Below are 13,188 nucleotides of genomic sequence, written 5' to 3' on the forward strand. Positions count from 1 at the left end.
TGCATCTAATGTAGGACGTGAGCAGATAAGACCAAGGCTTTGGGAATATGGCAAGCAGCCACAAGGAAAATCTCACATATCTTCTTGTGAGAGCTCACCTCACACACTTTTACATTTTTATTGTAAATATTTAGGATTAAATTCTGATTTCACTAGTCTCACAGTGAGATTTTTACCAATGATTTAAACACAGTCGTATTTCATCCAGCAGGGATATGAATTACAGATCAAATTACACTTTCAAAATGGTATTTTTGAGTGTTTATGACCTCTGTATACATCACTCTGTCCTTAGTATACCATCCTGATGGTTTCTATGGAAAGCACCTGCCACAATCATTTCAAAACAAAGGTTTTAAACACCCAAATATTATTTTCAGTGAAAGTAACAGATCTATTTTGTAACAGTACACTTTAACAACAGTCAGATGGATCAAAGAAAAGTGAAATCCTCCATCTTAAAATGCTGGCACAAAATTGGTTCAAGAACTTACTCTTAGTCTTTCGCCTTGTTATTAGTTTTCCAATCTTTTTTTCCTCATCTAGATTACCCTCTATTATTTAGTTATAACTTCCTCCATAATTGCAATCAATGAATAGTAATCACTTAATAAACATATCCTGACAGGTCTATTTTTGCTCTGGGAAAAGATTAATTTTCTTTATCATCACTTCAGTAAGCAATTTTTCTTCTTACCTGAAGTAGTCAAGTGAAGTGCAGTGCCTGGTGTAGAGCTGTGCTCTGCTACACACCACGTTTGAGCAAGACCAGACACCCTCCCTTTCAGTTTTATATTAGTTGGATATAGATTTACCAACATCTGTGTAACTTGGAGTTTGCATTCACTGATTTTTGAACATAGTTCTATTGCTGCACACAGGTAAAAGCTGCTTTGCACAAACAGCTTGTTAACACTGAGCTAACAGTGGCATTCTGGGAGAGTTTTCAAAGTGCTTTTCTTAAAATGCAGCTAATGCTGAAAGAAACTGCATTTTTGTTACATTTTCTGAGCTATGATACTCAACATCGGAATGCAAAAGAGTGTGCATTCTGTCAACTGTCTATAGCAGCCTAATTTGATATTAAACAGAATAAAATATCCTGAATGATCTTGGATATCTGAAGGTTGCTGCAATGATTTCTTTTTCACTGCCATGTGAATACAGCATGCGAAACTGGTAAAGAAACACAAAAAAAGGAAAATCTATTTTGATTTTTATATGCAAACCTGTTTGTTTCCTCACGATGTAGACCAGTTTGGTCTAAGTGGATTTGGCCAAAAGTCACTGGAATCAAAGCAAGTTTTTCTACTGACTTCAAGAGATTTCAGACTAGGCGTAGCAATAAATGGAAATTCAGAGTAAATAAACTCTCATATAGGATTCACATTTTTCTGCTTGAAGTCCATGTGGAGAAGTTCTCAAGTGTCTTGTGAGGTAAGCCTGGCCATTCACTGCTTCTGGAGACTGTAAGGAATGGAGAGATTCAACCTTTGCTCCCTGCTATTCTGCTCTACAGACTGTGCAGCTTGCTAGGTATTTTCTGAACAGGACTAAACCAATAGCTTTGATTTAAAAAAAAAAGTTAAAACCCAAGGCCTGAATACATGAAAGATGCATCCTGAGTATTACCTTTTCAGGTGGACTTTCCTCAGTAGTTCTGACACTAAATGGTCTGTCAACTCTTCATTTGAAAGCAAAACCATAAAGGTAGTTTTAACTAAATTAAAGTGAGTTTCTGTAAAACTTAAAATACACTTTAGTTCCTCACACTAACATTTAAAACATCTTGAGCAACTCATCCTTGTTTCATAGCATCAATTCATTCCTAGGACTAATTTTCCAGTGGTAACTTCTAGCATTTTTTGCACAAATACTGACAAAAATTTATTTTACCATCCTTATCCAAACTCTCTCTGTTTCAGCTCCATGCAACAGAAAGCAGGTGGATCAAGCTGAGCTGTCCCCCTGAACTGAATTTTGTCTCTGGCCTCATGCTTTCTGCTTTTGTAAATGGCCTCACAGTCAGGCCTCATGGTATGAGCACATGAAAATTCTTACTGATACAGGCCTGTCACAAGAATGCATCTGTCTACATACAACAGGCAACTTATGATGGCAAAAAATGAATAAAAGATAACTAGAAGGGCAAACTTAGGGTTTTGTGCCTTAGTCTCATCTTTGCCACAGGCAGACACACATAAAGTTACAAGGAAAACTTTCTAATCCACACCAAACAAAAAAAGTTTATGCATATTTAATCACTTTAGCAGTATCATCCTTCCTCTGAAAAGAAGAATTGATTATATGCATCAATAACAGAGAAAATATTCATTTCACAGCTCTGAAAATTAGACTAAAGACCTCACTTCAGAGTTCACTGATTCAGGTTGTAATTTTCAGAGTTCTTTTAAGGTATCACTACAAGGCGTCTTTTTGTGTGCACAGTAATGAAGACTTTAAATATACTAATTACCTCTAAACAGAGGGATATTACTAAAATATTACAAAGCAAAACAAATTTTATGCAAAGCAGCAACTTTTAAAAGAAGCAATTATTACACAATTTAATGCAAAAAAAAAAAAAAAAAAAACCAAAACCAACCATATAGGCATTTTGTAATGATCTGGGAAGCACTTAATAAAAAACCAAAATGCCTGGATCAGTCTAGCAGAGATATGTTGATATGATGGAAGTTAGAGAGCAATTGTGAAAAAACCCACTCTGCTTCTATGCTGGTCACAGAGTGTTCAGTCATAAAAGCTTTGATTTAAATCATATTATCACAGTGTGGTGGAAGCATGCAGCACCACAACATCAAAGGCTATGCCCCAAAAATTTGTTATCTATTTTTTCTTTCTTCTTTTTTTTTTTTTTTTTTCTCTCCAACAAGAGTATCATTCTAGTTTCCAGCTCGTGTGTGTATCAGAAATGGTTTGTATAGCCAGGGAGAAATCAGAGGGGAATGAAAAAGAAAAACAGCTTGAAGGATGCAAGAATCTCACCATACTTTTAAGTAAAGAAATAACAATTCACTTGTAACAGGACTGTTCCATTAGGGTCCCTGATTGCCATGAAAATCTCAATTGACCTACTCCTTTTCTTTGTTAAATTTACCACTTTAAGATAATTAAAACAGTATGACCTTGGATTTGGACTCACTACATTTCTTTTAAGATATGACTTGCATTCCTCCAAAAATTCTTTGGAGAAATTTTCCTCAGACTTCTCAGAAGATCTATGATCACTCAGAATTTACCACTTTTTATTATAGCACAGAGAAAATAACTTTTTCCCTTTGTTTTCTGTAACTTTACAAAATAACCCAAATACACTACTTGATTGCTTGTAGAGACAGCCTAAAGAACTTCATTTTGAAACAACTAATTCCTCTCCAGAATAAATTTTCAAGCACGGTGATTGAGAGGATAGAACTTCATTGCTTTGTGTAAGTATAACCTTTTTGAACTTCCCAGGCTGATAGAGCACAGCTGAGATGCAATCGTGTTAGTCACGGCACTCCGCGTGATGCCAATGCTGTACTGAGCAGCAGACTATTAAGGAAGGGGACAGCAGCATGCTGCAGTGCCAACAGGGCCCCCCATGCTGGGATCCTCTATAGGCAAACACCATGCCCACTGTCACAGCACAGCACAGGAGAATGCTAGGGAGCTATTTCTGTAACGCCATGAACACTTATTTCTCCACAACTTGACCCCTGCTCTGCGTGGTGATGGTGGTGATGTCTTGCAGATGTGATGAATAATAGCAGGAGAGCACTGATGCATCAGACCAGGAAATTAAAAAAGATGCCATTCACACAAAGGAATGTTTAGTTAAGTTTGAAAATCTTGGCTCAGGCGACACTGTGATGGACCATTTGTTACATCTTTACTTACTAATGTTCATTTTCTGTGGAATTCGTTCTGGGTATTTTTTTCCTCTCCAAAACAGTTTCTAACTGGCTTTAAATGATTCCAAGAGCTCATCTGCATTTCACCCAACACATTCTGAGTCAGGGATAATATTTGAAAGCACTAGGGTCCTTAAAGGAACAGCCTATTACAGTACACAACAGTAACTATGTCTCTACGATTTATGAAAAGAAAGCAATATGTGCCTGTTTCGGTGCCTGTCGTTTGCCTACCAATGGTGCAGTGCTCCCCATTCCAGCCCTCTCTGCATTCACATTTCCCATCTTTACAAGTTCCGTGCTCCGTACACCGGGGATGACACACACGCTGGTCACAGGCCACGCCTGTCCACCCTTCTTCACAGCGACATGCTCCGCCAATGCACACCCCGTGAGTGCCACAGTCTACAGAGCACACTTCTGGGAGAAGAAAAGAGTAAAGATTAGAGCGAGCTCACGGCTGTGGTTGTGGGGCAGAAGCAGCAACCTGGTCATGAAGGAATGCGTGAGTAGAACAGCTCTGGCTGGAAACCATACGCTCTCAAAAGCTGGCACGTTCATATTCTGATCAAACCTGGCATTTACCTTTTGCTTAAAAACATATCAAATTACATTAAAAAGCTGTTTAAAAAAATCAGTTGCTAATGTATGCTGGACAGACTGCTGTAGAGCTGTGTCCTCTATTCAGACACAAGTTTCAGAGGTAGCTTCCTCAACACCTGTCTGCAGTGAATAAGGGGAGCAAGTAGCGCAAACCTGGACCTCTGGTGATTTTGATAGAGACATTGATTTGCTAAGAAAAAGCCTGAAACTCATCTAAAACTCATTCAGCAGAGAATGGTGACAATTCAGGGTCACTTAGGCTCTAGGAGTGATAGGTAAAAGACACTTTCAAGAGATTTTGCAATTGTACTACTAAGATGGTCACTCATCTGCTGTCTCACTCCAAAGATTCTCCTGCTCTTTGCCAGCTGAAGCTGTAGAAAAGCAGAGCTGTCTTTTGCCTCATGCATTATCAAAGTGATCAACAGCAAAACTCTCATTCATGAATTTTTCTGGCTGCTGATGCATGAAACAGGAAAAAAAGAAATTATATTCATTTCACTGCTGGGGTATTCTGAGTCATTAATCTTAAAAAATAACTGATTACATGTGAAAACTGTACACATTATTTTGAGAGACTTACTTATGGCCTACAGCTCTGTCTTAAGGCTCAGCTCACAATATAAATGCAAAATCCCCAGTACTTTCCCCCCACAAATAGAACATTTGCTGTCTTGCCAAAACTGTTTTGTTTTTTTTTTTTTCTTCATCACCTTCTGTTAGAATAATCAAGTGTGCCTGCTTTTTTAGTGTCTCTTGCCCTAAAATAATTTTTTATAATGCTCCATGAACAATTGAAAAGGGACAAATACTCTTTATTTGAAAAGAGATTTTTCTGGTTTGTGATGTTTTTCATAAATGAGTAGCATTTTGATACGCAGTAAATCCTCAGGACATACTTAACTGTAATGTCTTCCATTCCTCAAATGTTATAAACATATTTGTAAATAATGAAAGTTTTAATTTATAGTTGTGAAACAGATGTTTCAGTCCAAATGTGGGTCAGTCTTAGAAAGAAATAAAAACTCCTAACCTGGACCTCTCATCTTCCAGCTGATAGTCTTAAATTAAGAATGTCATAAAAATAACTAGTAATATCTAGAGTCTGTATTAACACACTTCTTCCCAGCAAAACTAAACAGGAGCAAACATGTTCCAAAGACAATCTTCTAAATTATTTTAATTTCAAACTTGCCACAGATATGAACATTTTAACAAAAGTGGAACACTGTTGCAAAATGATAAAAAAAGATATTTTTCTTACCAACGGAGCAGTCGGGACCCATCCAGTTGGGATCACAGCTACAAAGACCCGTGTCAGACAGGTAGGTACCATGCCCACTACACTGGTCAGGACACTGGGCTCTGGGAAGCTCACAATTTATTCCACCCCAGCCCGGGCTGCAGAGACATTCTCCATTCACACAGACTCCGTGGCTGGAGCACGTTGGATCTAAGCAATCAACTACAGAGGAAAACAAAAACAATGTAGAGAAAAGTCAGTTCACACAACGTGATGCTTGGGAAAAATGTAGGCGCATGCTCTGAGAAGTTTCTACCACTGTGATACATAGAGCAAAATGATGTAGTTCTCTAAATCACATTGACACCTGGTCTGAGAGTGAGAAAATGTGAAGTAATTTGTGTTTTACATTAGCTCCATATAAAAGAGGGTGTGACTGAACCTACTGCAGGATGCTGTAGTGAAGAAGAACAAAGACTTAAAAATAATATTTGAATGTATATAGTAAGAGTTCCACAAATAAGCCTTCACCCTGGGACATTTCTTTTGAAATACATTCAAGTTCCAATCACTCATGTACTATATTTAAATATAAATATTAAAAAAACCCACAACCAAAATCCAAGTAAATTCCGCTTTTAAAAGGATATTTTTCTTTAGAGTATCTTCATCAGTACTGCTAATTTTACTATTGACATGCTAGATCATTGTGAGAATAACATTGTAAAAATCTATTTTAAGTATCTAGAAGTCAAGATATCAGAGGCTTTCTGCTTTGTTTAGACTACTAAATTATTCAGGCACTTCTGAACATTTGATTCATAGTCTATTAGTAGCTGGGCTGCAAAACTGAGAGTTCTAGTTACTTCAGCCTGTATTCTAACCAGCAGATAATTCCTGTTAGAGAAAGAAAAACAGCTATAGATAGGGATTTCACCTTTTCTCAATTCAGAAACAGAATAAGAAAGTGATGATAGAAAATCATCTAATGAAATTTCAGTTGCTGTTTCAATAAAGGAATGTTATGAGCTGTCTTACAAACAAACTCTATCAGCAACATTACTGTTTTCCAGATTTTTATCTTGTATCGTGAATTTGTCTTATGTACACCATGATCACTGCAAATAGCAACACGGAGACTTTACCAACTGTCTTTTGCTTTAGAATTGAGGGCCAAGGTCAAATTCATGTCCTAAATAAAATTAATTCATCTCATTACTGGTATATATTAGCTCACAACAGAAGGACCAAGAATGATTGGCATTCTCTCTCACAGTTCCAGGAAGATCTGAGTTTATAATGAAAGTGATTTCTTTCTCATCTTTTCCAAACTGATCCTTCTAAATTAAGGCAGAGACATTTTCACCCTACCTTATGTGAACAATACCTGATCTTTCAAATTTCTATAAACACAGAGTCTTGTCAAATTATTTTATGTAGTTGCAGAACATTTAAAGTAGAATATATAGATTTGATAGAACAGAGGATTGAGTCAGACACATTTACAGGTGCAATTACATGAGTTTTTAGAATAGTTTTGATTTTAATTCAGATTACAGTAGTACAGGAATAAATGACAATAAAATCTCACATCAGATTTTAATTTTAATGATGACTGGCTATAGGTTTGGTGGTGGTTGTTTTTTAAGATTTAATGCTTATTTAACTGGACATGAAAATATTATAATGTTATTTTATATTTATAGGTAAACTGAGATTGTTTTGTGGTTCAGCTCAGACAAGATTTGATTAATTCAGAAACTGTTTAGTCCAGAATACTTAACCTTTACCATTTTTCTTTCTTGATGCTTTACAAAATTAGAAACTGTCCAAAGTTTAGAATATGTCTTTCATAGTATTTCTGTTCAACCTGTCAGATGCAATCTGATTCAATAAAGAAATAAAGAACACAAAAATTCAGGTCCATTTCCTTTTAGGCTGAAGGTTACTTTTCCCCCCTAAATTTAGTCTATTCTCTTTTTTTTACACAATTGCTGAAAAATTTGAAAGGGTAATACGTGTGTAACACTGTACATGGCAGTACCACCTAAAGTTAGCTGTCCTGCCAAGTCCTAACGTATTCTCCATGTCAGAAAGGCATCATCTTCCTGGTCCAGTGAAAGTACTACTGAAAGTGATGTGGAGCATATGAAAAACTCCACCTTCTGCTACATAAATTTTCCTTCCTCGATCCTGAATTGCAGTATTCATGCAGCTGAGACTTACTTCCACGGAATAAGCCCATCAATACCCCAAAGCTCCCAATCTCCCTTGTTTTATAGAATAACACACTAACCACCTTTCTCCTTTGTTCTAGGCAAATATACTTTATAGCTGTTTTGTTCTATCATATGGGCAAGTAATGGCTTTCGAGGCTTAAACTGAAGAGAGTTTTTACTTTGAACTCTAATCTTGTTCTAGTTCAATACATGCTCTTAGTTATCATCTTGGGCCAGATCCTCAGCTGCTAAAATTAGCATAGCATGATTACCTGCAATAGAACTGCACTGACTGACGCTGCAAAGGTTCTGGCCCTGAGTCTTTAGAAGGGTTTAAAATGGTATTTAATAAGGATTTATAAATGGAGCTTCTTTGGTGTTTAAACAAAGGAGAATGCGCCTTAGCAAGTAGGTACGTTAGACTTAGAACTCATAGCCCCTTGGCAGCTCAGATCATTAGAGCTCATTTAGTATTGGGCTCTCTGTAGATTTGACAAAAAAGGTACTGAAAGCAATTTATATCCCTAAGGACAAAAAAGGAGGTCAAGGAGTTTTCTGAACAATATGTACCATAAAGCCCCCAAAGAGCCATGAATTACACTTACAAAGTTAAATGTCATTGAAAAATGACTCGGCCATGAAAGTGACAGGAAAACCACCCTTAACTTAACCTAATTTGGCAATTTCGCTTTTCTCCCCCCAAACCAGAGTGAATGAAACCTGACAAATATCCCACTTCATCTTGTGCGCAAATTTGTTAATAGAACAACAGTGTTTATGCTGCAAAAATTGTGCATCACAAATATTGATTTCTTTGCCACTTTCATTTCAGGTAAATTGTTAGAACCATATGACCATGATGAATATCAGAAATAAAAAGCTAAGGAGGAGAAAAAAATGCTGATCCACTTGTTCTCATTTAATATCCTAGTTGGAAAATGGCAAATGAATCAACCTTTGCATTTTGTTTTGGAAGTTCAAATCAATAGAGGAGATTTCATTTATTATATAGAAATACTGTTATATTTATTTGTATCATTCTGTCATTAGAATGGTAGAATTTTAATTAATGCAAAAGCTTTAAATATGATCAGATGACTACCAGCAACTGGAGAGATACTACTTCACATTATACCCTTTCCTCCACAGCTCTTAAATTAATGTGATAAATACATACAGAAGAAATGGAATTTTTAGAGTATTTAGAGAGAAACATGATTTTTTTTTTTACTTATTTGTAAATTAATTTATTTACTTATTTATACCCTAAAGATGTACGCAAAACGTTATTTTAACCTTATTTGTCAGGTTCTTAACCCCTTCCAATTTTGCAGTCATTTCCTCTTGCCTTTGTAATACATTATCTTTTTAGGAAAAAACTTATCTTTTCAAGCACCGCAGTGTGTATCCTTTCACCTCCCACAGTAACTCACCTCCTCAAAAACCTTTGTTGACTCACAATGTTTTGTAGCATTTTCAACTCTGAATGGTGTTCACATTAACACCTCTGCAAAAAGAGATGCACTGGCTTGCCCTATAAATTTCTCTGCAGTTGGTGACATGTTTGTTTCAACTATTTCAAAGGTTGAAATGGTAGGTTAGTTGAATAGGCAGGTTAAGCTGAATTAAGCCCTACCAAAGGCTGTTCCTCCCAGCGAAATCAGGACAGAATCACATGAAAGAAAGATAATTTCAGAGCACCTACCATCATCCTTCTAATAACATGAACATTTCTATGACAACACAAAACATGACGAAATTTATATAACTTAATTCGATTAAGCAAACAACTGCAGTTAGTACCCTAAAAGAGTTTCTGCATTCCTGGGGAATAGACTGGATGTTGTACATCATGCCGGATAGTCTTTTCTTTCTTTGATTTCAATGAGAATGTTAACTATAGCAAGGGATTTCAGATAATTTAAAAATATTTCCTGTGATCATACACCCAGTGTAAACTGAGAGCTATCAATTCCAGCAGTTAAAAAGGACATTACAGAGTTTTCTAGATACTGCATAAGATGCAACCCATTAAAAACAATGGAAAAATTCTACCAACAGTGTTCTGGATTAGAACTTTAATAAGCACTGTTGTGAAGCCTTCCTGGAAGGACATAACAGGAACAAACTGAGCAAACAGCTGCAGTGTTGGTAGTCCCACTAGTAAGGATCCTTGTTTGTTTGGTTGGGTTTTTTTATGCTTTCAGCAAAGTAAGTTCACTCAGACTAATGCAAGATCTTGTCCTAAGGGCTATGACTGCTGTCCATGCTCACAGAATAAACCCCTTAGTGGTTTAGATCCCCACAGGTTTTTCTTCCCTTTGTTTTCTGATGGGAGAAACAGATGCTTACTATAGGGTAAGAGATAAAAAATTGATACATGTGGCAGACAGCTCTGCATCCCACTCAGGATACTGCACAGGGAATTTTTAGCCCTAAACCAGTGAAGCTCCAAGTTCTAACACTCTAGCCCTCAAAATGCTCCTCCTTTTGGGGAATTAATAAACTCTGGAATGTCATGATAAAGGAGCTTGCACTATTACTGCTCTGAGGATGGACAAAGGCATGTTGAACTGTCTATTTAACAATCATCTGGGGAGTTAAAGTCCCTTTTAAAACCATACTAATATATCTTAAAAGCAGTCCAATTTATGTTGTGCATTCTAACAGAAAACAGTGACTAAAACCAGTTGGATCATAAACTCATGACCACATTTAGCATGGGTTATTTTGTTAAATTTGTTCATTCTGTGTTCACAGGGAATTGGACACTTTCAACATGAGCTTTTTTGCACTTAGAGGACAGTTATTGTGTGCACCATCTACCTTTAATTCCATGTGATTGCAGCTAATAGGAATAATTTGCCCTATGTTCAGTCTGTAGGTACTACAGACACCTAAGTCTTTCACATTTGTTTCATCAACTTCTGTCTTAATTACTGCTATGTTTGCTTTGTGTAGAGCTGCAGCTATACAATTTTGTCTACCGCTGCTCCTTTCTCCTCTGCATTACACATCTAAATTGTTCAATAAATATAATCCATAAGAAAATATTAATCTTCAGCAAAGAAATTATTCAGGTTTCCTTCTGGCAGATATTCCTAATACTGCAGAACAATGTACACAAAAGACCAGAAGTTTTGTCTGAACTATGATAGATTATTAAAATTGTGGACTATGTTTTTACCCCACTTTATAATAATCTCCTACAATAGTTTCACATGTAAAATTTTATTCTGTTCTTTCATTTTCTTCTACCCATTAAATAGTTCCAAAACCTAGAAAAACTCACAACATATAAAATGTCCTACCTTCTTCACAGTTTTCTCCTTTATAGCCAACAGAACAGACACAGTTCCCTTCAATGCAGGAACCATGACCTCCACATGAGGGATCAATACACTGGCTGATGGGTACATCACATTCTGGACCTTTCCAGCCACTGTAGCATAAGCAGGTGCCTTTGGAGTACTGACCATTGCCACTGCACAGAACCGGGCAGGCAGCTGGAAAATTGAAGAAAAGAAAAACAGCATACAGGGTCACACATATATTCATGTACAAGTGCACTAAGATCCACTACCAAATACTTCCACATATATTCAAATAAATTAATTTACTGGGGGGAAAAAAAGTCTAAGATAATTTGTTGCAGTTCAGTTCTCATTTCTCAAAGAAATAATTGATTACTATTTAACAAAGACGCCTGTGTTGGGCACTGTGAGGATACAACCACCATGCTTTATACACTGCTGAAGATGCTTGGGATAACTAATGAGGTAACGTGAACAGATTTGAGTCTGACATTACTCTGCTTTGTTCCACTAGGTGAAATCCAATTTTCATAGATAGCAGAATACAAAACATTCAGTTCCCAGAACATCTTATTTTATAGCATCTTTCTTCTTCCATAACACTTTTTAAATGTAATGACCTCTTTTTTTTTTTTTTTTTTTTTTTTTTTTTTTTTAAGTGTAAGAATCTTGATCACAGGAATAACACAAGCTTTCATTTACAACAAGTGCACCTTGCCACTAGTATCTTTGCTGAACCTTGCTTTCCCAAATTCCAGAGTGACTGCTCTTACCCTGCATGTACTGGCAAGAAAGCACCATTAACCCTTATCCCTCCCTCCTGTCTTATTAAGGGGGTAAGGCACATTCTGAGCAAATATTCATTTATGCAAATGAAGGGAAGCCTGTGAATAATAAAGATAGTCAGCAGGTCTTGGATGCCAGGAATCAGATGTTGTACACAGGCAGAGCAATGGAAGGGAACAAGAGGTTTATTAAAAGCCAGTTGCACATCAATGTTACAGCAAGGCATAATCCCACTTCTAGACACCCACGTCTCCCATGTGAACACGGCAATCCGTGACCTCACATGCCTGCCAAAGACTGAATGTGTGGTCACCAGCCAGGGAAATGGAAAAAAACAACAGAGGAATAACAGAAAATGGGAGTAATGAATCTTTGAGAGAAAAGGTACGCTTTTGTGCTCTTCTCACTGATGCAGTTTGATACGGAGAGAAAAGTATTTCCCTGTCTTTTCACTCTTCAAAGTAATTAGAAACTAACAGCTAGTTTTACAGTGCCAAAAACATACTCAAAAGCTACTATTAATCATTAAAAGGTCCTAATGTCATCTTGCTTCTACTATCCCTTTAACTAGAATGATCAAGAAGAACCCAAGTAATAGATTTCCTACAAAGAAATGTGTAATTGTCCAGTTATACGACTTCTCCATTGTTGAGTCCTGTAACCCTTATTAATCTCAGCTGTCCCATCGATCTGCTGCAGAAGCACATTTCAGAATAGATTTGTTCATGAATTTTCTTATTTGAAATGGGAAAAAAAATGTCAGAAAAAAAGATATATTCAGATTTGTAACCTAAGGTGTTAGCTAAAATTTAAGGTTTGCTACCCCTCTGTCTTAAGAGCAATATTGTCCATCCTTTGGTAGCAACAGGCCTTCATTCCACTTCATTCCTGATGTTCTCTCTTACTATGAGTCCTGTTTAATCTTTTTCTTCCTCACTCAAAAAATGAATATAACTCTGAATAAAATACATTTTCCAGCAGCAGTTTCAAGATTTCAGATGTGACCCATGTTCAGAAGTGCTTTACTGAGTTCTGTGGGAAAAGTTTATGCTAAAGTTCTATCAGTTTTGCTTTTTGCAGCTGGTTTCAGAGTTAAGTCTGATGAACCC

The 13,188-nt window shown here is 36.6% G+C and overlaps 1 protein-coding gene across 1 annotated transcript in view; it reads right to left on the reverse strand.

Annotated features, from left to right (window-relative positions):
* Nucleotides 1-4,047: 4,047 nt before the first annotated feature.
* LOC103774107 (teneurin-2-like) overlaps nucleotides 4,048-13,188 on the reverse strand; it is a gene marked incomplete at its 5' end in the record, with an annotated part of 29,270 nt that continues 20,129 nt past the window's right edge. Inside the window, 3 exons of the mRNA XM_008941487.1 lie at nucleotides 4,048-4,334; nucleotides 5,782-5,982; nucleotides 11,291-11,485. Of these exons, the coding sequence (XP_008939735.1) occupies nucleotides 4,048-4,334; nucleotides 5,782-5,982; nucleotides 11,291-11,485 (683 nt within the window). The remainder of the gene's footprint in view (nucleotides 4,335-5,781; nucleotides 5,983-11,290; nucleotides 11,486-13,188) is intronic.

This window comes from Merops nubicus, unplaced genomic scaffold (genome assembly GCF_000691845.1).
Source record: "Merops nubicus isolate BGI_N331 unplaced genomic scaffold, ASM69184v1 scaffold34575, whole genome shotgun sequence".
NCBI lineage: Eukaryota > Metazoa > Chordata > Aves > Coraciiformes > Meropidae > Merops > Merops nubicus.